Genomic DNA, 26,002 nt, shown 5'->3' with positions numbered 1-26,002 from the left:
CAATAATATATTGTACACAAAAATTTAAGAGCAGAGATCTCATGTTAAGAGTTCTTTCCACAAAAAAATAAAACTATTAAAAAGTACTGAAAGAAGTCAAGCCATACAAAGTCCTATGATGAATTTAAACAAAAATAAAAAGGCACCAAACGTGTTGGCCATGTACCTACTGCCTAAATGTGCTAAAAAAAGGGTGTCTTCTCCTTTCTTAGAGGCTGCTCCATGGATTTGCATTGGCAATTGCTTGTGTTTTGCCTACTTCTCTAAAAATCAAAACATGCCCGAATGGGACATGGGTTTTCAATCCAAACAGCATCCAAGGCATTTTCCTGAAAAAATTCTCCACTGTTCTTAGTTTGCAGACAGAGAGGCATTTTTCATCCCAACCCACAGGGGCTAAATTACTAGTCAAAAACAAATGGTAGGAATGGAATTCCACCAGGTGACCCTCCACACAACAAGAGACTGTAGTCTTGCTTTGATAATATAGCTTAGAAAGATACTCATTTCTAAGGACGTGCTGGACAAATTTAGTCTACTTCAAATGAAGGCCTGGCTAGGAATGTGAAGACCAAACGCCTGGGGAAAAATACAAAAAATTGGTTAAAGAACGTATCTGTTTTCTCCCTCAAGAATTTTTGGTTTGCTAATTCCAATTGGGAAAAATATTATAAAATTCTGTTTTGCATTGATAAGTAAAATATGTATATTCATATGCCTGTTTTCTATTATCACAGAATAATTTTTAATGCACATATAAAATACTGTACCATTTCTATAGTATCAGATGTGGATAAGTCCTGTAACTACTTAAGAACAAGCCACGTAAGGATGAGAATTTTTCTTAAATCTCTCCTAGGGGTACCACCATTAACATAAAACAACGAAAACTCAGTATGATTGTCCAAATTAATTTTTGGTCTTGGGTCAAGCTGTTCATGTGGCTACAAGGTGCTTGAAATACAGCTGGTCTGTATTGAGACATGCTGTAAGTGTAAAACACACTCTAAATTTTAAAGACTTAGTATGAAGGATGGAAAAATATCTCAATTTTTATTACATATTGAAATGATATTTTGGATATAATAGGTTAAATAAAATGTTATTAGAAGTAATTTTATCTGTTTCTTATTACCTTTTTAAAATATAGTCAATAGAAAATTTCAAATTATATATGTGGCTTGCATTATATTTCTATTGGACAGTGCTGGTCTAGTAGTAGTGATTCTCAACCGTAGGAGTTCAACAGAGTTATCAGAGGAACTTTTTCAAAGAGTGATCCTCTGGTTCAAAATGAATCAGAATATTGGCAGTCAGGATCCCAATGTGTGCATTTTTAAAATACTTCCCAGATAATTCTGAGAATCATTAATCTAGAGGTTAGTGGACATAGTTGTATCCTTGAGCCTTACAGGACTGAGAGTAGAATGGATGCTGGTAGATAGTCTCCTGGAACTTATTTCTGTAGAATAAGAAACAATATGCTTACTGCCTGCTTGTTCAAAACAATAAGAACAGACAAGAATAAAAGTACTGGAGTTAGAAAAAAGTTGCATCTTGCCTCAAAACTAAAACTAAGAGATCTTAGAATTCTTTTGTAAGGTGAGCAGGCCTCCCATGTAATAAAGAATTTGACTGGCCTTTCTCCCTGGTTCCTGAGAGAGACTCTAAACCCTTAGAATTTCTCAAGTAATAGAAGTGTCTTCATTATTCATGAGCCCCTTGGATCACACTTGGGTTTATGCTAAGAGATGATATAACTCAGGACATGGGCTGCTCACTAGAAAGACCAACCATGTGACTAGAGGGTTGGGGGCTTTGAGCCAGCTGGACCTCTGAGGAGGGGAGAGGGGCTGTAGACTGAGTTTAATCATGCGGCCTACCATTTAATCAATTATGCCATGGTAATGAAGCCCTTATAAAACCTCTGGACAGTGAAGCTCAATGGAACTTCTTGGTTGGTGAACACAATGATATGCTAGGAGGAAAATATATCCTGATTCCACAGGGAAAGAACAAGGGAAATTCCGTGTTTAGGTCCCACACTCAGACATTCCTCTACATGTCTCTTCATTTGGCTGGTCCTGGTCTATATCCTTTATAATAAAACTGTGATTGTAAGTACAGTGCTTTCCTAAGTTCCATAAGCTGTTCTAGTGAATTATTGAACCTGAGGGGGTCATGGGAACCCCCAAATTTGTAGCCAGTTGATCAGAAGTATGGGTGGCCTGGGAACCCCACTTGTGGCCCTATCTGAATAGGGGCAGTTTTTGGAGAACTGAGCCCGTAACTTGTGGCATCTAATGCCAGGTGGTTAGTGTCAGAATTGAATTGCAGTTGGTGTCAGAATAAGGTAATAACTCCAAATTGTAACAAAAATATTTTTTTAAAAATATATATAAAATCTTATAAAATGAAATTCAAGTAGCAAATCAGTAATAAGTGAATAAGCTCTACTCTAACACTGAATATATCACTCTGTGATTAAATCTAATAATACATTTTACATTCTTAAACTAACAAAAGGACTTTAGATCTAAAAAAGCCTTAAAGCAATTTTAATATTTTTCTGATTTTCACAAAGATTATCTTATCTTTCCTTCTTTATTTGCCCTAATCTTCACTTTTACATCTATGCAAATAATGACAATGATAATAATAATCCAGCAGTTTATAATTTTATATCCACACAACCAAGGAAGACTTTAGATCAGAACTACAGTTCTGTTCTTGTCTAGTTTTTATCCATACATACATAGAGGTGTGTATACCTCAGACGTTGGGAGGGACAAGTACACAAGTTTTAAAACCATATCAGGAATAACCAAGCTTCACATGCTAGAGATGGAAAGGTAAATAAGATTCCTTAACAAACAATTAAGAAGCATTTCTCTCATTTTCCAGTTGACTTTCCCTCAACAAACTGGACACATATCCTCAAATAAAAAAATAGGACAGGGAGAGCAATTCAGAAAGACAAGGGGAGCAATGAGGAGGGAGGGAAATCAGAAGCAGCTCTGCAGTCTGACTACAAATCACTGCCAAAAGGGAAGAGGTAGTAGAAAGCAGGGAGAAAGGAGAATGTCCTGAGAATTACAAAGAGCACCAGTATAGCATGTAGTTCTCTACAATTATTCAGGGAATGCAGGAAAAGAAAGAAGACGGAGTGCTGAGCCCATGTGTGCCATGAGTACTTCGCCGCTCGCTGAAGGACAACCATTCGTTTCTAGAAAATGAGATTCTGAAATCCATGGAGGCAAAAATGTACTGAGAGATGCTTGCTAAATCAAGGATATATGCTTCTCTGCCAGCCATAAGGTATTTTTGAGGTAGAGAAGTGAAAGGATTTTCTGAGACAAAGAAGAGAAGTACTTTTTCTGAAGATGTCTCTGCTCATCTGCTGACCTCTGCTGGATCAACAGTGGCATCCAGTGGCCAAAAGTCTCAGCACAGACTTCTTTGTCTCTAGGAAGGGTTTCTATTGCTTTGGGTGAAGTGGCAATTCAGAACAAAACCATTTCTGGTGTCTATAACTAAGGATCCCCAAAGACACAGTACTTGTAATACAAAGTGAAGAACCAAAGGCCATAAAGAAGAAATGGAGGGGGGCAGCTTAAGATTGGCTGTGGTATTTATATTTCCTGTGGTATTACTAAAAAGAATGAAAATACAGCAGGGGATGAACATATTGCGTAGGTGGAATTCCTAGGTTTTCACTGCCTCAGAATACTTTTTAAAAAATGAGTATACAAGATAAAGTATTTTCATTTTAAAACCAAAGCAATACTGGAACAAATTTCCATATGTATATTTTATTTTTTAAAGGGCTTAGGAAGGGAAGAATAATGGAATCAGCAGGGCTTAATTAAGTAATTTACTTGGATTTACGTTTGCTTCTGAAGTATGATTTTTAAAAACTGATTGAGTTTCAACGGCTAAATTCAGGTGTCTGTTTTTAGGGAGATAATGAAATTGGCTCAGGTATAACCTTAACCCATAGCAAACATACAGAAAAGAAAAGCATCCCACCCAAGCTATTTTTATATTCTAACTGTTAACTTAAACTGCTAACAAAGTGATTTTCTGGCAAAGTTCCCAGCATGTAAAATGCTAATAAATTCTTTCTAACTTAAAAGAAAGAAAAGAACTATGTTTCCTCAGTGACATAATACAAGCAAAAAATGAATGGATTAATCCTAAACTTTTATCTTAGTCCATACTTTCTCTCTCCAGGTCAAAGATCAAAAAAAAGAAGTGGGCACCAAGAGGCTCTTCTCTAATGGTTTAAATTTGTTCATTTTCTGCTCTACATTTCTAGCTAAAAAAAAAAACAAGGAACTGTCATACACATTACTCCCCTCAACTCTCCTGATAGAGTTCTGGCTGGCTCAGGTGCACAGACCAGCTCAAACTCACCTGTTTGGATGAGATGTGGGCAGCATGAACTGGAATTCCACCACGCAGGTGTTGTCCTTAAGCTGGCGGTGTTGTACACTGTTAAGTTCATAGGCAATATAAGCCCTTCGAACATACACCTGGTTAAAAAGTAATCCTCAGTAAATATACTTCAAAAGCAGAAACTAAGAGATGGCTAGCCCAGGAAAAAGACAGTCTTAAAAAGAGGTATCTGATGCAGAAGAAGGTGGTTTGCAGTGACAGAATTCCCAAGGCTCTGTGCATACATACCTTGCTTTAATTAATAAAACTGGAGTCTAAAACTATACCCATGACTATAAAAGGAAACAAAACTAGCCTCTCTCTGCTGGACACATCTAGGTGTGTGGTAAACTTTTCACGCTAACCTAAACTCTGGAGAACGTCTGATCTTTAGCGAAAGAGAGAATACAGAACCACGACCATTAGCTCATTAAGCACAATGATTTCAACAGAAGATAAAAGCAAACAGTGAGAAAACGGGAGGTGCTGATTCTGGGCCACTTAAGGAGTGAAAAGAGAAGACAGAAGCAATCGTAGTACAGTTCAACTCTTTTACCATCTTGTATCTTTGTTTTGTTCTGTTTTCTAACTGGCCAAAATCAATTTTAGGTTATTTTATCCCCTTAAACCCTAGGCAAAAGCAGTAAGGCACAATTTGACATATAATATCTCAAAAACATTAACTTGACCCAAGAGTTAAAGAAACAGCAACAGGCTGTATCTCAGCAAAAACCATCAGTCCAACCTCTTGCACTTCACAGCCAACTTGCCATGCACGTAAAATGCTATGTGGGATTCTACCAGCATGTGAGGTATATAAAGAGAGGTCTCATTAAATGACATGAAAGCATTGTAAGACACAGATACTTTAAAAATTTGGTATTTACTGAGTAGGATACATTACCCTCTACCCATAGAATACAAATAAAAAGTAACCCAAAAGAGCTGGCAACAGATTATAGTGATGTCATATTACATAAAATAATCTAAAAACATTTAGATTCTTTTCCTCATTTTAAAAAAACATCACTTGGTAATTTTACAGTAGTATTCGGGGCCTGCAATTTTTGTGCTTAATGAGGTAATGTGCTGTAGTGGAAACATAATATCTTTGCGTCAGATTGACCTAGCTTCAAATGCAAACTCTTCTATTTATTATCTATGAGATTTTGGACAAGTCACAACCTTTCAGAGTCTCACTCTCTTCTTACTTCATAAAGTAAGTGTAGGATTAAATGAGGAAAATAAAGCACCTAAAACACAGTTCATTAAACATTATTACCTTCTTTCCCATGACGACATAGTTCATAAGAGCTGCTTGACAATTTCAAATATAACTAAAATCCATTTTATTTGGCCCAAACCACAAAACAGTACATGTTTTGATCAGCCATGTATTTTTTCATTTGTTATGTTACAGGGAATCCTAATTCATTATGAAATAGGAGAATTCAAATACCTGGAAAGTAGACTATTGAAAAATTCTGGCAGCTATTTTCCTTTGACTGGAGCCCAGAAGCTGGTGATGAGTTCAAATGAAACACTTGAGTAAAGTAAGATCATGGTTTAGTCTTTATCATTTCAGAAGAAAAGAAGATTCCACTCTTAAGAACCAACATTAAGGCCAAAGAAAAAGGACTCACATCATAGCCAAACAGAGAAAATCAGCTAAAAACCAAGAAGAAGGTCATGTCACATTACTATGAAAGCTTACCTCTAGAGCTGCCATCCTTACTACCTGGTTGCTGTGATAGAAGAAGTTTGGAAGGACATCAAAAATAGATGTTTCAGACAAGATGAGTTTCTGGAAGGTACAAAGGCAGGCTTAAACCATTACATCCAAAAGAGAACAATTTCAATGGACAATATTTGGTATTTGAAGCATTTAGTGAAACAAGAATTTTGTCCTTGAATGTCATGTATGAATACCTTTTCTGTGCCTCAGCTACAAAATGGGAAAAATGATAATACCTCTTCTCATAGGACTGGTTGTGAGGATTAAAAGAGCTAATATATGTAAAATTCTTAGAACAGTGCATTAACAATACATTAATGATATACTAATATAGGTGCTTATGACTATTATTATCCTTTCTGACATATATCTGTACTCTACTTCTTAAATATTTTCTCAATATTCCACCATGCTAAACCAGAGATTTGAATCCCAGTCGAAACCCTATATTTCAACAATGAATCAAATAAACAAAAACATCCTTCTCCCCTCTCTAGGTTCCCCAGAAGCAAATCTGACAGAAAGCCTGAAGATTCTCTTGGCTAGATATAACAATATTATCCTTATTTCCAGGTAGGAAAATAGAAAGTCATTCCTGAGAACATGATGTTGTTTAAAAAATAATAGTCAAAGCCCTTCCAATTAGTAGTAAAATTAGTCAATATTCTTTTACAAAATTGGCTCTATATAAAGATTAATAATAAACATTAAAATAAAATTAAATGATATTTAAGTAGCTTTGTCTTTAGAAGACCAACAACTACCTATTTATACTTCTGATTCAAATATCAGAAATCAACCAGTGCTACCACTTAATTCTGGCCCAGTATACTTCCTTAATAAAAGCACAAGAGGTAAAGACTTCAATAGAACACTTCTATCAAGGCAGGCCTATTTTACTTTTAAGCTAAACCATAATTCTAACAGCAATTTTTATGAAAAAATATGCATAAGTATAAATTATTTTAGAAAGTTAAGGTATGAAACTTCATTACACAGAAAGTAAAAATTGACTGATTGATTACTTAATTAAACTTGCTTGAGAATAAACAGGACAAGAGTGCAGAGTGGTAGAAAAGGACTGTATGTATACCTGCAAGTTCTCAATGCAAAACTGATGTCCATACATGTCAATAGCTGATAGGAAGATAGACTCTACTTGGTTATGGCGAAGCTCATATGATGGCAAATGGGAGGCAATAAGAACCTAGAGTGAAAGCAAAATAAGAGGCATAAGTTCCCGAGGGAGTGATTATTCTAGGCTCCTATTAGGCAGCTCTGATACAAAAGCAATAAATATAAATCTGTAAGTGCAGGCATCAAAGATAAAACAGACACCAAGTAAAAGAACTTCTAGGTCCTGTAACATAAAGCCAATGCCACCAAATACAGCATCTCAGTTGACTCACCATGATTTGTGTTGTGGGCAATTTCCCACGGGGGTCAGGGGGATGGGAGAGAAAACAGCTTCAATCAAGTTCCATCAGTGCATGTGATTTACCATTGCAAAGCTGCTAGTCCTGGGGACTGCATGACTAGCTGTTAATTGGGAATCGGGTCTGGCAGGGAGCAGCTGTGGGGAAGGTGGATGCAGCAGAGCTAACCTTTTGCAACTCTGAAGTGGAAAAAAAGACTAGGAAAAGCTGCTCTGACAGCCCCAGGTACTGAGTACCAAGGAGAAGGCGTCAGGATGTAACACCAATGCATGTGATGGGCAAGAGAGTGAAAGCAGTGTCACAAACAGACAGACACACGGTAGGACCTGAACACTCTCAGTAGGTCTCTGAGAGGTTCAATAACTTGTAGTAGTTCAGTGACATGGATACAATTGTAGAGAAAGCAGAAGGTCACTGAACAGCTTCAAATGCTGCTTCCTTGTCAATGCCCATGCACAGAAACACAAAGGGAGCACCAACTCAGCTTCCCTGCTGAAACCTTTTGGAATGGATATGAAGACTACAGGGTGAAACTAACTGGACTTCTCTGGGGTCGTTCTGATTGCTATCACCTAAGATTGATTTCATCATCTTTCTGCTTTCCACACTTGATTTTTTCCTACACAATTAAAAGTTTTCAGCACTTCTAAACTCCCTTTGGGAAGTAAGAAATATTGAGTCTATTGCCTTCCCTCAGTTTCCTTTCCTCCACATGGCTCTGGTTTATTATCACAGAGCTACTAGGAAGGGTAGGAAACAAAAACAGGATTTTATAATGGGGAAAGGGCTGCTATTTTAAAAAACTCAATGTTAATCTTTTCCTTTTTCTTTAAAAAACATATACCAAATGAAAACATTTGTTCTGAGGTCAATGAGACATAGACAGAAAACTGCATGATCTTTGTAAGATGATTGAGTAAAAGTTAATTGTTTCTAGGACTGCCCAATCTATGAAAATCATTCCTCTCCCAAGATAACCAATACATGCCCTTACCTGGCGTGCTCGAAGTGCCACTTTGGCATTGGTGGTCTTACTGAGTTGAGTTAGCTCTGTGAGGATATTCAGCAGCTCATCAGTGAGAGTAGGGTCCCGGCCACACAGTTGATCCTAATTATTAACGTGGAACAAGAACATACACATCCACATTAAAAAGAACTGAGGTGGACAGGACTTTGAAATGGGAAAAGCGAATAAAAACAAAGTTGAACATAGCTGGATTAATAAGAAAATGCAAACGTTCTGCTATTTTTATCCCAAATAATGTGGTAAAGAAGATCCCAGAGGAAGCTGCTGCTAAAGAGAAGCAGCCCAAATCCCTCAGTCATTCAGATTCAAAATTCCTAATGTATTTCTTTATAAATCAACATTATACTTTTAACATGCAGAAGAAACCATCAGAGACCATTAAAAGGGGTCAGGGGATTCTGAGTAAGAAATAACAGACGATCAAAGTTTCAAGAGGTTTTAAATAATCTAGGGACTAAAGGCTTTTCTGTTCCCTCCCCAACTTTTGGAAAGAAGGCAGAATAAGGCAAAAGGAACCACTTCTGGTGGTTTTCATTCCACAAACCAAATGTTCAGCACCTCAGAAGGTTGCAAAGCAGAAACAAAAGAACAAGTTATTCATTTATAAACACACACTAAATAAAAACACCATCTTATTTTCTGACAATTCTGAACTCAAAATCATTTATCCTCTTGCTGTACCAAGAGTCATTCCATGATATCTAAACATGGTGAATCCTTAGAGGAATTAGAAGGAAAAAACCAAGCTCTTACTTATCCATAGTGTATTCGGCATTGGGTCCTTACCCTCCTAAAAATTAAAAATTAAGAAAAAAATCTGTATCTTATTTTGAGAAAAATACTTCTTCTCCAGTGGAATATCAGTTTATTCCCTAAATTCATCCATTATCCATGTAATTTTCATCTAAGCTGAAAAAGCAGACAGTCTTCACAAACTTCTGTCCTTTTCGAAATTTACAGAGCTATTTGTAGTAGTAGTTCTTAACACCACACCATATAAAATACACACGTTTAGGTATAGTTCCTTCTACTCAGTTTGAAATAACTGCCTTTACATTTTAGTGAATTTTCATTCTCCTTCTACTATCAACAGGACATGAAAGATGATCAGACCTCAAAAGGCTTCCTGTTGTTGCTTTTTAATCTTCCCTATACCTCGATTATCAGCCTTTTTCTTGAAGAACCTCCATTTCATACTTAACCTTCCCCATGTCAGCGAGACTCTTTATAGTCCTCTACCACAGTAGTATAAACAAAATCTTGGGACTTTGGGGGAAGATATGCATTTCCCAAAACACTTTTTCCACAACCCCCACTACCGTCCACACCACAGGGTAAAGAGTTTTGGAGTACTCAACACTGTTATGCTGGAAAGAAGGCTTCTCAAACATTTTAAAGCAGGAAATACTTTCTGGTTCGCCAATCCACCAACCAGTGGTCTGCTCCAACTGTCCAGAGTTGTAAAACACATGATGGGATTTATACTTAAGAAAGTTCAAGTATTGTTTTCACCTATTTAATGCAGGGAATTCACTCATCTGAGTGGGAAGAAGATAAGCTCCTATTAAAGTGAGTATGAATCCAGGGTTTGGTTGAGCAGATAGTCACAGACTTGAGGACCTTTCCACCTATCCTAGGGCATAAAAGCAAAGAGGAGGGAGAAAAGGCAATTCAGTCTCACCTTTGTTGAGATCTAATGAGCAAAACAGAATTTCAAGGGAATATATAAAATCACCAGAAACAAGACCACAAAAACACAGAAGGAAAGAAGAGACAACAGCAGGTAGGGAAACCAAGATAAGTTCTTTCTTCCAAAATCCCTCTTTACCTAATGTTCCTAATAGAGAACAAACATTCATTTCTGAGGACTTACTTCAATCATCAGATCCACTGAAAGATCTAAAAACCAAAGGGTCTTGGATAATACAACTCAGCTACTTGGCAAATAACCAGATTAAAGTCTCAACATTAACAACAAAATCCAACATGACAGTATAGGAACACTCGCCACTTACCCAACCTATATCAGATTTGGTATAGAATGTTTTCCCTTGAAAGGAAATTCAGGTTTACCTTTTGAGATTAAACTAAAACAAATAAATAAAAGTGGCATTATCCTCTTACCTAACTACAGATCATGTTCTAACTTAACAAAACACACAAAACTACTTTTTCTAAAAACCATTTTTCCATTTCATCTTTCTACTATGTGAAAAAAGGACTGAGAAACAGGGTAGGGAAAAATAAACAGTGTCTGTAAGAAAAGTGAACCATGGACTTTAGAAAAAATAATATAGAAATAATTTTTCATTCAAAATCACCAACTGACAATCTTTGTGGGCTCCTTTTGATAAAGTTCAAAAAACAGATCCTTCTGGGATACGAAATATCAAACAGAGTATGAATAAACCACTACTTTCATTAGTTTATCTTGACTTGGAAATTTTCTTTTCAAATATTATTTTCTCCATTGTTGTCATTAATACTTAGAAAAAGATTGGCAATAGAAAACTATGTGTACAGTAATCTTCGCAATCCTCTCTTGTCCTTGACCTAGACAGAGTGTTTACGTGCTGAAAGAAACCACCAGGGGATGGCAGACCATTCTGTTCATCAGAACCACCCATCCTAAGATGCAAACATCCAAAAAGGAAGCTTACAGCCCTCTATCCTAGTGACAGGCTTCCTTTGGGGAAGTGGACAGCCCAACGTCACCATCCAATCCTGGTGGACATTTTGTAACAATGACATTAAACGGTGACTATGTCAGCAGATGTGTTTCCTCAACATAAGGAGGTTCGTTTAATGAGCCTACCTGCTGATTTTGGGATTACAGGGCACTTGCATAAATCTGAAGGCTGAAGTAAAAATTATTATTCAGTAACAGTTAAGATTAGTACCACAAAGTTATTTGTTTTTATTCTTAACCTGGATGGTGCCTAACCACAGGGAATAGTTCAGATTTGCAGAATTATAACAAACATGCTTAAGTGTCAAATCCATAGCCAAAGTTATACAGTTGACTGCAAGAAGAGCCCAATATAGTCCAATTTCATCTTAGCATACTAAGATTTGAAGGCAATTCAAAATGTAGAGAATGTGACCTAATGTATAATGTTCTCAAGACAGTAACTATTATTCAGCTGGGTGAGGCACTAATCCCAGTGTCAGCAATGAACTGGCAGCTTCTTCCAGTCACAGCTGGATGTTCTGACATTCCAAGGATGTCATGGGACAGATTTAACAAGAAATTGTTATAATCACACTTATTCAGTAAACTTGGGTTCACTGAGAAAGACTTTTCTTCTTTACTTACACACTGGACAAAATTATTTGCAGTCATGTTAAGAGGAGGAAGCAAAGGCGCTGATCAGCATTTTAAATGCTCCCTGTCTAAATCAAATCAGAGGCTCCTAGGCATGTCACTACTCATAAGGAAGCACAGTTAATATCATGTGGACCATACCAGAAATAAGATATAAGTAGTGAGGGGAAGACTCCTCAGCATCAAAGTGGCTATCGGCTATGTACTTTGCTATCTAGACAGCTATGAGGATGTTGATGCTTTTTATTGGTACAAAATTCCTGGGGGCTGGCCCTGTGGCCGAGTGGTTAAGTTCACGCACTCTGCTTTGGCGGCCCAGGGTTTCATCGGTTCGGATCCTGGGTGCAGACATGGCACCACTCATCAAGCCATGCTGAGGTGGCATCCCACATGCCACAACCAGAAGGACCCACAACTAGAAATACACAGCTATGTACTGGGGGGCTTCAGGGAGAAAAAGGAAAACTAAAATTTTTTTAAAAAAAGAAAAAGAAATTGCTTAATTTGGCTAAACAGTCCCTTAAATATCTCTAAATAAACAAAAACAATGTTCTCAGCTCTAACTTTTTCCTATAAAACTAAACTTAAGATATAAGAGCTTTCAAAAAATAAACTTGGGCCAGCCCCAGTGGCCTAGTGGTTAAGTTCGGCACATTCCACTTCGGTAGCCTGGGTTCGGTTTCTGGGCACAGACCTACACCACTCATCTGTCAGTGGCCATGCTGTGGTGACAGCTCACATACAAAAAGAGGAAGACTGGCAGAGGGTATTAGCTCATGGTGAATCTTCCTCAGCAAAAAAATAAAAACAAACAAAAAAAACACCCAAATCACTTACCATTAGTCTTTCAGACTTTGTTTTCCATTGTGGCACAATGTTCCTCCAAATGGAGGAAACTGGACAGGATTTATGCATTTTACTTTATCTCTTGCATTCCACATAGGGTGAAAGATTAGAAGAAATATGTTTGAGAGTCCTTGAGGCAAGTTACCACCAGGCAAGTTATGCTAGTACCTAGAAGTGACGAAGGCTTCTTTGGAGCAACCCATCTTCCATAACATTGATTCACGGAAGCCAGATGTTCTTGATCCCTCTCCTCTAGGTTCAAAAGCCCCAGAAAAAATCATCTAGCTCAGCAAAGCACACCATCAACATTTCTACTTACTAGAAAGCAGAGAGTGAAATGCCAGGTACATAATCATCAATTAGGAAAGCAAGGTAAGCAAAGAAAAGGGAACCAACAGAGAGCCCAAGCTGGGGGAAACAAACGCTACCATGTCCAGGTGATACGTGTGAAAGATAGTAACACCTACAGAAACTGAATAATCCAAACAACTAAAATGGCTCTGACTAGTACCACCATTAACGCAGACGCGAGGTGGGGATGGGGGACCTGACCATTGCCAAAGAAGAAAAGAGGAGGCCCACGTCTGGTATTCAGTAATATCAGATCAGAAAGGAGCACCTTTTGAGCTTTCATCCCTGCTCCGTAAATCACTGTTAGCTGTCCCTCAATCATATCAATTAACTTCTTGATTTCCAATCCTCTAAGATGAGGTGAAAATAACTGATATTTCAAAAGAAATTTAATGATATGAAAACCTACAGAGCCTATTATGTTTACTGTTTTGTTGTGTTTCTTTAAAGAAAAATGTGAAATGCCAGAAAAAAGAAAAGGACAAATCCATCTTTCTGGTTCACATCTTCAACCTTCTTCCTCCTCTCCCTCCCCCTCTCTTCCTCATCCTATTCATCCAAACCCAAACACTAACAAACAGCTCTTTTCTCCAAAGAGTTCAGCCTGCTGGAAAGAAAGTTTGGGTACTATCCATGCAGGTAAGAAGTAATCAGTATGACAGGGTGGGGGAAAAAAGAACAGCAGCAAGTCAGAGTCCCATTGGCTTCTGCCTGTCCTGACTGGCAAAAGCAGAAAGCAAAGCCTCAAACCAGTTCTCTGACAGGGTCCAACGCCTCTGCAGCACCCCCCGTGTAATTACACACTTGAGTGACTGGACTCTGAAGAAAATTGAAGGCCTGAGCTCCGAACAGCTGCCATTTTCTCTCTCCATCACACCAACGTGATTACTTGAGAAATGAACAGCCCCGGCTCAAAGCTACTCCAGAATTCTCAGAGGAAATATGGCTCCGTGTTCCAATAATGAGATTCTTAAGGCAAGCGTTACTTACAATCACTCCGCAAAAGGAGCGAGCCGAGCCCCTATATCTTACAAATTAGAATTTAAGAAACCCAGCGACAGTCTTGGACGATCATTACTCTTCTGCTGCTCCAAGGATTCTGGGCTTTGGTCTATTTTTAGTGCAGAAAACTGTTAAGTCCTTAAAAAGGTAATCATAATAAAACGAAAACTCACCATAATTAACTTCCTAAAAAGGCAAATTCCACCCCATTTTAGGTCCAAACTGACAGATTCTTCCATTTCCTCATCATTTCCCTTTTCTGCGAGAAAGTCTTGGCTTTATCCAAATGAGAATTAGCAATCCTTGTATTAAAATTAAAAAAAAAAATCTAACTAGTCAGAAATTTCTTCCCTCTTTTGACTGAGGAAAAAAAATAGCAAGTTGTCATAGATTGTATCACTTCTTTGCTGAACTCTGTCACTTGGGGAAGTTGAAATATTACATAGTGCTGATATTTTTTTTTCTTTCAGATGCATCTTCTGTTTTCCCCACCATCTAGCCCTTCTACAGTAGCAAAGGTAATGAACTTTCCCTGTAATTACATATTTTTAAAAGTGGCTATTCTAAAAAACGTTATATCCTTGAGAGTTAACCAGCTAGGCAGATAACTCAATGAGTGGCACTGTCGCTAACCAGAGATGGGAGGTAGATAGTTTCCCTTCATTCTGAACTATGAAATAAAAAAAAAGCAGTGAAGATTTAGTTTTCTTCCTCCAAAAAGAAATGATGCAATTAAAGTACCAAACATGCCAATTCCACAAAGGGACAAGAAAGGAAACTCTAGGAGCAAAAAGGTACCATACGCCCCTCAAAAATACAAACACGCAGCAGCATGCAATTGTTCATGGGGTGGGGGACTCTAAGAATAGTCAGTCCTATTGTTCTCTGATTCCTAGAATTAACTGAACCAGAAAAATCTAGCGGTGAAGGACTTACAAATCATCTTTAAAAATCCTCAAGCCCACAAAAATTCTACCCACTGGTCAAATGTACATTAGTCCTATTCACATTTACTAGTCTCACCTCTCTTTCCTACTTTCTACTAATTCTCATAGTACTAGGTTATGGAGATAAAAGCATGTATCTACTACCAATACAATAATTGGAGCTCAGATTTCCATGTAAATAAAACAGAAAGGGAACAAAAAAAGCCCATAATAAATTTAAATTTCTTTGGTAGAGGAGGGACAGTACTGGATTTCTAACAGTTGTTTTTGGTTTTTAAGTTTTGGACATGAGAGCCATTGCTTATTTTCACGGAACAAATAAGAGTTATAATGAAAAAGTACACTGGCTAGATAAGACTAAATTTTAAAGCTACTGTCATGAGTGAAAGTAGGAATGGAGAAGCACAGGGCATCTCTAAGTAGAGTGAAGAGGTTTGAGTTCCTGTGCACCACTATATGCAAAATAGCCAGATCAATCCTTTCCCCCCAGAGCAGGTTCCTTCAGGTCAAGGACAAAGGTAGATGTGAGAAACTGTTAATGCACAACCCAAGTACCACTCAACCCACAATTATAAAAGACAGGAGGGGGGCCAGCCCCATGGCTTAGCGGTTAAGTTCGCCTGCACTGCTTCCCGTGGCCCAGGGTTTCGCTGGGTCAGATCCTGGGCATGGACATGGCACCACTTGTCAGGCCACGTTGAGGGGGTGTCCCACACGCCACAACCAGAAAGACCTACAACTAAAAATACACAACTATGTGCTGGGGGGAATTAGGGAGAAAAAAGCAGGGGGAAAAAAAAAAGAAGAATGGCAACAGTTGTTAGCTCAGGTGCCAATCTTTAACAACAACAACAAAAAAAGACAGGCGTTTTTCTCTGACCACAGCCATGAGAAGAAATGCTTTTTCATTCCATCAACCATCCTTAAAGGTTCTGAAAAATGATACTCACAATAAGCATTGTGACCAGAAGATTCTTCTTGGTGACTTGAGCGTGAGAGAAGATATAGTTCAGTACAGTGTTCATGTCACTCTTGTTCTCCTCCCGAAGGGCAAACACACATTTGTCATAGTGACCTGCAAGTAACAAAAAGAAATGGTCCTCATCCATGTATGAATATTCATGTTTACATGCCATTTATTTGTTTTTAATGGGTCTATAATGGACCTGATAAGCAGTGAGAACAAACACCTTAAGAATTTTCTTAGATGGATTTGTACAGAGTTGGCAGCATGGTTTAGGAAAAAGAATGCTGGACTAGGAGTCAGGCAATCTGGTATAAGCCCTGGGCTCAAAGCCTAGCTCTGTTACCAACTTACTATGTGCTCCTGGGCAAATCACTTTACCTCTCTTGGCCTCATTTTCATTAAAAAAAATTGGGAGCTTTAGAGTCTGAGGGGTTGGGGATAACTCTAACTCCCACCCTTACTCTAGAGCCTCTCATTTAGCTCCCTGGAATGATCTCCTTAGAAAAGAGGATTCTGCTTCTTAACAAGAAATGTCAATAACATTAAACCTGATGATCTTTAGAGTATACCCCAGTTTGCAATTCTGGTTCCACGTGTGACTCACTGAAAATGTTTCATCCTAAGTAGAAGGAACAGTTTTAGCAAAAATAAAACCATATAAACAATCATTAATATCTTCAAGAAGGATGGCTGCTACCTCCGCAATCAACATTTTCCTCTCTAAGTCCACAAAACAGCTAAGCAATACTTAAGAATTCCAAATCCACACTAAGGCATAGATCAAGGAGAACCTTGCATTAAGTCAAAAGGTCTGTAGGGAGAGTACAGTTATGTATATTTTCACTGGTCTTTCATAAGGCCACCAGGGGCAGGTTAGTTCTGGCTGGGAAAGCTATGTTTTGCAACAGAAGCATAAGCTTCAGGTATACTGTAGTAATATCTATGGTGGGATATAAGCAATATTCAGTTCTTTAGAAAACACTGTACCTCAGAATTAAATTTCCAAGTAAAGGAGAATTAGTGTTTGAATAGCCTCAAGAGTCAGAATTTTATGAAACTAGGGAAGGATTACCACCTCAGTTCCGACTCCATATTAAGTTACAAATCAGAACAGTGGCATTACCATGGATTCCTAGAATATTGAGTACATTCAATCAGGGCAACTCTGCTTTTATCTGTTTTAAATACTAGAGATTGACATAAGATTTTTTTTTCAAAATGAAACTAGAACAAAATAGAAGCTGTTTAAAAATTGGTTATCCTATATGAATTCATATTTTTCCTGACCAAGACTTAGCTTTGAAGTGAGAACAGAAATACATCTTGGCAACAGGAATTAAGAGGACCACGGGAAATAGAAAGAATATTTACCCTGGGGTAGGCAGGGGAGACACTAAGCAGAAAGCAAGTAATGATACCACGTGTTCTCTTTTTAAAAACTTTTAATGGTGAAATATACATTCAGAAAAATAAAATAAATACCCATGTAACTACCATCTATGTTAACAGAGTATCTTTAGTATCTTTGAAGGATCCTATGCGCTCCTTTTCAGAAACAACTGCTAAGCTGAATTTTATGCTAATCATTCTTTTGCTTTTTTCTTTACTTTTATCACAAATATATAGTTTCATTTTCCTGTTTTTCAATGATAACAATGGAATCACTGTGTATGGATCCTTCTGTAACTTGTTCCTTTCCCTTAACGTCACGTTTTTGAGATTGATTCTTTTGTTCACATGTGCACCTTGGTTTACCCATTTTCACTGCTGTATAGTAATCTATCGTAGAAATATGCTAGAATTCAATTATCTATTCTACTTGTGTATTTTGGGATTGTTTCCTATCTTTTTTGCTATTACGAACAATGCTGCCACAAGAATCCTGAATATGTCTCCTAATAACATGTGTAAGAGTTTCTCTAGGATATATTATCTAAGAGTGAAATTGCTAGGTTGAAGAGTCTTAAAAAATTCCCCTCTATTAAGTATTGACAAACCGTTTTCCAAAGTGGTCTGCACTTTAGAAATTTGTACTTCCAATTACAGAAACAGGGAAAGAAGATCATGTGACTTTTTAATTTTTGCCAATCTCCTTATTGTTTTGTCCACATTTTTCTTATTAGTAATGAGACTGAACATCTTTTCATAAGTTTGTGGATCATTTGTGTTTCCCTTTCTGTGAATTATCTTTTTATATCTTTTGTTTATTTTTGTATTAGGTTGTCTTTTACTTATTGATTCACACTAGTTCTCTATAGATTCTAGGTACTAATGTTTCTGTTAGGTATATGTTTTGTAAATATTTTCTCCCACTTTGTGGCTTGTGTCTTCAGTCTCTTTATTATCTCTTCACGAACAGAAGTTCTTAAGTGGGGTTGAATTAATCAACCTTTTCCTTTATAGTTTGCACTTGCTGTGTCTTTTATGACAAAATCTTTCCTATTCTGAGGTCATGAGGATATTCTCCAAAAAATTTAGTAGTTTTGCCTCTTTAGTACATGTTTAAGTCTCTAACTTATCTGGAATTGATTTTTGTGTGTATGGTGTAAGGTAGGGATCCAATTTCTTTCTTCGGTTTTGCAAATGAATAACCCATTGTCACAGTATCATCTATTGAAAAGTATACCCTTTCCTCATGATCTACAATGTCTGCTCTGTTATAAAGTAAGTTTGCACATATGTGTGGATCTGTTTCTGGGCTGCTATTTTCCATTGGTCTATTAACCAACATTAGAATCTCTTCATTAACATGGCTTTATAGCAAATCTTGATATTTGGACAAATCCCTCCACCTTGTATTTCTTTAGAAGTATCTTGGTTATTGTCAAACCTTTCTTTCATGCAAATTTTAGAAGTAGCTTGACAAATTCCATGAAAATATCCTACTAGGATTTTTATCAGAATGTGATTGAATCTACAGATGAATTCAGGGAGAATCAATACTTTGCAAGTGTATTTTCCAACCTAAGACCACAATATTTATTTAGGTCTTCTTGATTATTGTCCACTGATTATAATTTTTCTCCAAAAGAGGCTTGTACATTTTCTGTTAGACTTATTCCTTAGTGTTTCACTTTGGGTTGCCTTTTTTTTTTTTTTTTTAGGGAGATTAGCCCTGAGCTAACATCTGCTGCCAATCCTCCTCTTTTTTGCGGAGGAAGAGTGGCCCTTAGCTAACATCTGTGCCCATCTTGCTCTATTTTATATGTGGGACGCCTGCCACAGCATGACTTGATAAGCAGTGGGTAGGTCTGCGTCTGGGATCCAAACCAGCAAACCCCAGGCCGCCAAAGCAGAGCATGCAAACTTAACGACTATGCTACTGGGTCAGTTTGGTCACTGTTTTAAACGACATATTTTTCTAAATTGCTTTTCTAAACAACAGTTATACCATAAAGAAATACATTTGAATTTTCTACATTAACTTTTATATCCAGCAGCCTTGCTATACTTTAAATAATTCTAATAATAAATATGTGGCTTCTCTGAGGCTTTCCAGGTAGATATCATATCATATCTAATAGTGGAAGGTTTATTTCCTTATTCCTTTCCAGTCCTTGTACCTTTTAATTCTTTTTCTTCTCTTACTGCCCTGGTTCAGACATCCAGTATGACAACGAATAGAAGCAGTGATAGCAGGTGTCCTTGTCTTATTCCTAATATTAAAAAGAATGCTTTCGGAGGGCCAGCCCAGTGGCTTAGTGGTTGGGTGAGCACCCTCTGCTTCAGCAGCCCAAAAGTCACCGGTTCGGATCCTGGGTGTGGACCTACACACTGCTTATCAAGCCATGCTGTGGCAGGCGTCCCACATATAAAGTAGAGGGAGATGGACACAGATGTTAGCTCAGAGACAATCTTCCTCAGCAAAAAGAGGAATATTGCTGGCAGATGTTGGGGCTAATCTTCCTCAAAAACAAAAGAAGAATGCTGTCAACATTTTGCCATTATGTATGATGTATGTATCCTATAGATTTTTTTGTGGAAGATCTTCACATAATTAAAGAAATTCCATTTCATTTTTCGTTTGCCAAGAGTTTACCATGAATGGATATTAAATTTCTTAAATGCTTCCCCCCCCATATCTTGAGATGATGACCACGCTTTTTCCTCTTCTAATCTATTAAATGATAAGTTACATTAAATGGTTTTTCTAATATTAATCAGGCTTGCATTAATTAAAGTGGGATACAGCAAACTTGATTTTGATATTGTATATATTGCTGGATTCAGTTTGCTCATATTTACTTGAGGATTTTTGCTGGTTATGATTGGCAGAGCCATCCTTTAAAGGATGTAAAAGGGATCAAAATAGAAGAAAACATTAGAAAATATTTCAAATTCTATGGTGTTTCACTGCCATCTTGTGGCAGGAAGCAACATCAGCAATATGTACCTTTAACATCTTAGCCAGGGTGTTTCACATTTAGAAACTTTAGACATCATTTAGTGAAGCTCTTCAGAGAAAGCCAGGGATAAATTCCACCTAAATGATACACTAAAAAATACTAGAAAATCTGAGCCTTTTTCAGATGCCTATGGTCCAATCCATGGATTAGCTGCTGAGAGGCAAGCTCTTCAGATACGGTTTCTCAATTTCAACCTGGTCATGAATAAACCAACTCTCACTACACAAGATCAAGAAGACATCAACCGTGAATGCTAATCTCTACTAGAAAAATTATCTCAGGTCCTTCCCAGAAGCACACTGAATTCATAAGCTCATCAAGTTGTGTTTTGTTGTTCTTTCTTTGGCACCCGTGGGATATGGAGGTTTAGTTTTTAAGGGAGTGGTGAAAGGAGACAGTTCGTCAATGACAAATGTTAGTGACAGGATGAACTAGCTCAGCTGTTGCACAGTCGTAAAGGAGAAACTGTCTCAGATACAGAGTCCTCAGGAAGAGGCTTACCATTCTGGAATTGTGTCTCTACTCGCAGGTACTGTCGCAGCAGATCCATCACCACAGCCTTCATGTGGCCTCGGATGCCACTTCGGTACCTAGGCAAACATAAAAAGTCTCCACTGAAAAACCTGAGAGGTTAACACTACTAAATAACAGACTATTAAACAATAAACCTGGGGCCCAGATTTACTTTCTAGACTTTCGACCGAACTGCTTTCCCTCTGAATATAGGGCAGGACAGGGGCCAGCCTAGAATCAACTAACCAGATTAATTTAAATTTCAAGCCTAAAAGAAACCCGGCTATAGACAAGATTCTTTTCTAAAGAAAAAGAGAAAAAAGGAGAACAAAACAAAATCAAAAACCATGTGAGGGGCCAGCCCGGTGGCACAGTGGTTAAGTTCACACGTTCCGCTTCTCGGCGGCCTGGGGTTCGCCCGTTCTGATCCCGGGTATGGACACGGCACCACTTGGCAAGCCATGCTGTGGCAGGCGTCCCACGTGTAAAGGAGAGGAAGATGGGCACAGATGTTAGCTCATGGCCCGTCTCCCTCAGCAAAAAAGAGGTGGACTGGCAGTAGTTAGCTCAGGTCTAATATTCCTCAAAAAAACCAAAAAAAACCACAAAGAAACCCACGTGATAGCCCTACCTAACAATACCTTGGTAAGTTCCCACTGCTTGGTAGAAATGATTACCATACCCTTGAAATAGCTAAGAGATATCTGAAAAATTTATAAGTATCTGAAAGTTGAAAACGTTCTGTGAATATTCCTTTAATTCAATAGTTGGCTCCATAAACTAAGAACAAATGTCACATTGGGCCCTGTGCCAGAAGAAAAATTAGGAGTTTCAGCAAAATTGCAAGGCAAAAGAAAACAATGAAATTTCTGTGCCTTAATATTTGACAGAAAGATGCAGATTAGAAAGGAGTAATCAGAAATATTGAGTATGAGCGTTAGCTTTAGCTCACAAGTCTAAGATATTTAGAAGATAATAAGGTATTTTCTAAGATGCAAGTACTTCCTAATTTCTCTAAGTCGAATCTCCTCCTGACTACTTAGAAGAAAAGAAAGTATGGGGATGGACAGGTCTGAGAATCCGGAGTTACATGTAAGTACCTCTGCACCAGTTGGACAATGCTCTGAGTGTTCATGAAGAAGACTTCCCGCTCAGATTTCCGGTTCAGTGTAGCTGCATGACTATCTAGGATGTTGGCAATCTAAAGCATAAGAAAGGGAAAAAATGAAGCCCAACTCAATGAAGGGACCCAAAACATTAGCTTGTATAGCATCACCACTAGGAATCTTCAAAATTTAACATGACAATTACCATCTTTCACTTGTTGGGAGCAGCTAGAAGTTACTGGACATAGTTTAGGGGCTTGTGTTAAATAAGCAAGCAACTTTTCTTTCTTTTCACTCTTTCCCAGATGAACTAAAGAGTGCATCATAAAAACTACCATCCTACCAGAGGCCCTGAGAGGCAAGATACACTTAAGGTCAAGGTCCAAACTTTACTCCCCACTTGCCCAGCTTTACTCTCTAAATATAAATTTGCTTTATAGGCAAAGGGTAGGTATGCTGCTGAGGTAGGAAGGAAGTCTGATAATAAAACTATGAATATCCCTCTACTTTAAACTCACCCAAATACCTCTAATTAGGGCATAGCCCCAAGAACAAACCTCTATGGAGTACGTGGCCAATATGCTTTTCTCATAACCAGAGATACTTTACACTTCACAAACAGCACTTTCATTATTGGGCTTGTAGCCTGAGGCAGTTTTGTGAAGGGCAAAATGCTTAAAACTGCAAAAGCACAACACTCAGATAGTAAGGAAGATGCAAATAGGAAGGAATCCTACAACATGAACTCCAGCATTGGTAGCCGGTAGAAAATGATAGTGTTACTCTATAAATACCTGCTGGCTGGGAAACTGACAGAGGACAGATGTGATGTTGCTAGCATACTGAGCCATTTCCTTCTTGATAGACTTCTCCACATTCGGGGGGATACGGCCAGAGACACTGGTCATGATATCTTGCAATTCTAGGAGAGGCAAGGAGGGATCTCTGAGGGTCTTCATCAACCGCTCTACCCAGTCTTTTACCTGAGAAGGAAATAATAAAATAGGATCCAGACAAAATTACCATAATCACCCAAATAAAATGATATATCTGAATTCACTATTATATAGTATTTACTGTGAAACTGCAATATAAGCATCTAACACTGCCCTTGTTCTCTGGTTTAAATGGCAATTAAATGTGAAGTCAATGACACAGCTAAGAAGCAAGGATTTAAAGACTTCAAATCCCACAACTAAATATGGCAGAGTTCCAGGCCAAATAGCTTTCTTTCCCTCCTTATTAAAAAAAATTCTTATGCAACTTTTAAACTATCTTGGAGAACAGGTACCTTATTTGTACGTCCCTTCCCCAAGAGAAATGATTCATACCCTGCTGCTAAAAAAAGGATCTGGAAGGCAGTATCCATTCATTACGTTGACCAGATTATCCAGGACATAGTGGAACACTCGATGGAGCTTCTCGCCTCTGAGTGCTGTGCTGTGGATCCGTGGCAGACTACCCGTGTGAAGCTCAGCCTGTCAACCCCAATGAGAGATCAAGTCATCCACTACCTTCTATTCAGGGTACAAACACACCACTGCAACTTAGATTCATCATTCAAGATCAAGACATCCCTTCACCATACCCTACTATAAGGAAAAGTCAATGGAAGAAGCATCATGAGGGAATCACAGAATCTTCGTATTATAGTAACCCTTGCAAACTCTAGTTCCATAATACTATAGGCACAAATACAAGGCATAAGATCAGGGGGAAAAAGTTTAAGAAAAACTGTCAAACCAAGCATTAATATCACTTGCTCCTCCAAACTACCCGCCATGTAATCAGCTCTTGGAGAACAATATTAAAACTACCTTCCTGCTCACCTGCTGGACCTTGCTGGGGTTGTCCAACTGCATTTTGGCTATTACACAACCAGGGTCAAGAGCTGCTCCAGGCCTTTTGACATAATGGATACAGCCAGACTCTGCAGCTGTTAAGGTCATTACCATCTTCATCACCTACAATGAAAAATAAATAAAATTAGAGTTTGACCTCTCTTTACACAGACGAATAATTTAAACAGGTCAGTTTTTCCCTCAGCATCTAGGTTGGACTATATCTAATTCAATCCAGAAAAATGGGAATCTATCAAAACCTCCAGACTACAAAGGAAGGCAATTAGAAAATTTTTCAGAACCTAGCTTTAGGGATTAATGACAGCTACTGACATTTCCTGTTCCTAACGTTGAAATCCATTTTGCCATAGTTTGTGTTTTTACTTATTTGGTACTTAGAAGTGATGAACAACTTAGCCTCCTCACACTCACGGATCCAGGTGCTCACTCTGTCTATCTACCTAGGATATCCAGGCCAAAACCTAAGGCTCATTCTTTACTCCTCTTTCTCCTTTATCTACCAACTACCAAGCCCAGCCAAGCATATCTTCTAAACCTCTCTCAAAAATCTTCCTCTCTTGCTGTCCCTTTGGTTTAGGCCCTCATCATTTCTGGTCAAGACTACTTCAAAAACCTCTCAACAGATTTCCCTGCCTGGTATACACCTCCAAGAAGGTCACTAAAAGCAATCATTCTAGACCCCAAATCTTATATCACTTTTCTGTGTAAAATCCTTCAATGATCCCCACTGTCTTCAGGATGGTCTAAACTTCTCAGTGTGTCTTATGAAGTCCTTCACAATCTCAAATTCTGATTACTGATTTAGCATCTTTGCTTGCCATTTCCCATTAAACGTTGGTCCATTCTCAAGCAATACCAATATGTACTTGCAGTTCCCTAGATATACCATACTCCCTAGCTTCCTGCCTTTGTACACGCTGTTCCTTCACCTTTAAACATTCTTCCCTGTCCGTCTTCACCTGGTGTATTACTATCGATCTTTCAAAACTTATATCAAAGACTGTCTTTCAGGAAGTCTTTCCTTACTATCCACCCACCTCTACCCAGCCCCACACTGATGTGGGTTAGGTAGCCCTCTGCACTTTTTGCTTAGCTCTCTCAGAATTCACATTTCATTACTTGTCTGTTTTGCGACCCCACTCCACCTATCATATTTTTTCTGTGCAACCAGCACTTAGCATAACACCTAACACTCAATAAGTGCTGTTGCCTAGTATCTATTTTTAGAGCTAGAGATTCCTCATCTGTCAAAGAAAAACTGTGAGCTTTCTACTTGTTTTTAAAATCTTAAGGTTCATAACTCCAATTAAACCAAATGATGTTCTTTCTTTTCTATTTTCTATTTCCTTTCTGTTACTCTTCAGTCCTAGTCCAATCCAGCCAACACTTTTCCCACCTTCCCTCCCATGACCCAAAAGTCCAATCACCACCCTGACCTCAATCTCAGCATAGCACTGGCCAGCAAACACATGGCCTCCATCCTCCACAATGTACTGGATCAACTTCCCAGCAGAAGGTGAGCGCATCACTGAAGGGTCATTTTCCTTCTCAAACACACATGTTTTATTGCCAATCGTGATGCGATACCTAGGATATAAGTGGGAGTACGTAAGCCAATAAAGCACCTCAGCTTGTAAAGGAGAATGGTAGAATAATGTCAATCTTAAAAAAAACAAAATGTGAAAACTTTATTCATACACACACACACACAAACACACACAGAAGATCCATTCTATCTTTGTTTACAATGCTAAATAACCAAAATTTCCTTCAATAAGAGTCAGATTAAATAAATTATGATACATCCATATAATGCAATACTATACAACCATTAAAAAGAACAAGTACGTCTATGCAAAAAGAAACAAACAAAAAACAAGAAGATGATGATGATGTAATAGCTAACATTTCTTGAATCCTTACTATGTCCCAGGCAATGTTCTAAGCACTCTACACATTTACTCATTTAAATATCACAACAATACTGAACGACTGGTGTTGAACAGTCTACAACATATCTTAAAGGGAAAAAATAAGGTGCA

General features: G+C 38.0%; 1 protein-coding gene across 3 annotated transcripts in view; it reads right to left on the bottom strand.

Moving 5' to 3' along the window:
* Positions 1–26,002, bottom strand: part of ACACA (acetyl-CoA carboxylase alpha) — a 271,848-nt gene that overhangs the window by 118,944 nt on the left and 126,902 nt on the right. For all 3 annotated transcript variants that reach the window (XM_046675864.1, XM_046675867.1, XM_046675865.1), the window contains 11 exons: positions 25,397–25,547; positions 23,928–24,062; positions 23,430–23,576; positions 22,893–23,081; positions 22,093–22,193; positions 20,981–21,069; positions 16,057–16,181; positions 8,603–8,716; positions 7,266–7,379; positions 6,152–6,241; positions 4,417–4,535 (listed from right to left, as the gene is read on the bottom strand). In XM_046675864.1, the coding sequence (XP_046531820.1) occupies positions 4,417–4,535; positions 6,152–6,241; positions 7,266–7,379; positions 8,603–8,716; positions 16,057–16,181; positions 20,981–21,069; positions 22,093–22,193; positions 22,893–23,081; positions 23,430–23,576; positions 23,928–24,062; positions 25,397–25,547 (1,374 nt within the window). The remainder of the gene's footprint in view (positions 1–4,416; positions 4,536–6,151; positions 6,242–7,265; positions 7,380–8,602; positions 8,717–16,056; positions 16,182–20,980; positions 21,070–22,092; positions 22,194–22,892; positions 23,082–23,429; positions 23,577–23,927; positions 24,063–25,396; positions 25,548–26,002) is intronic.

The sequence above is a fragment of the Equus quagga genome, chromosome 11, assembly GCF_021613505.1.
Source record: "Equus quagga isolate Etosha38 chromosome 11, UCLA_HA_Equagga_1.0, whole genome shotgun sequence".
Lineage (NCBI taxonomy): Eukaryota > Metazoa > Chordata > Mammalia > Perissodactyla > Equidae > Equus > Equus quagga.
Note: the sequence above shows the minus strand (reverse complement) of the source record. Positions and strands in the feature narration are given on the sequence as shown.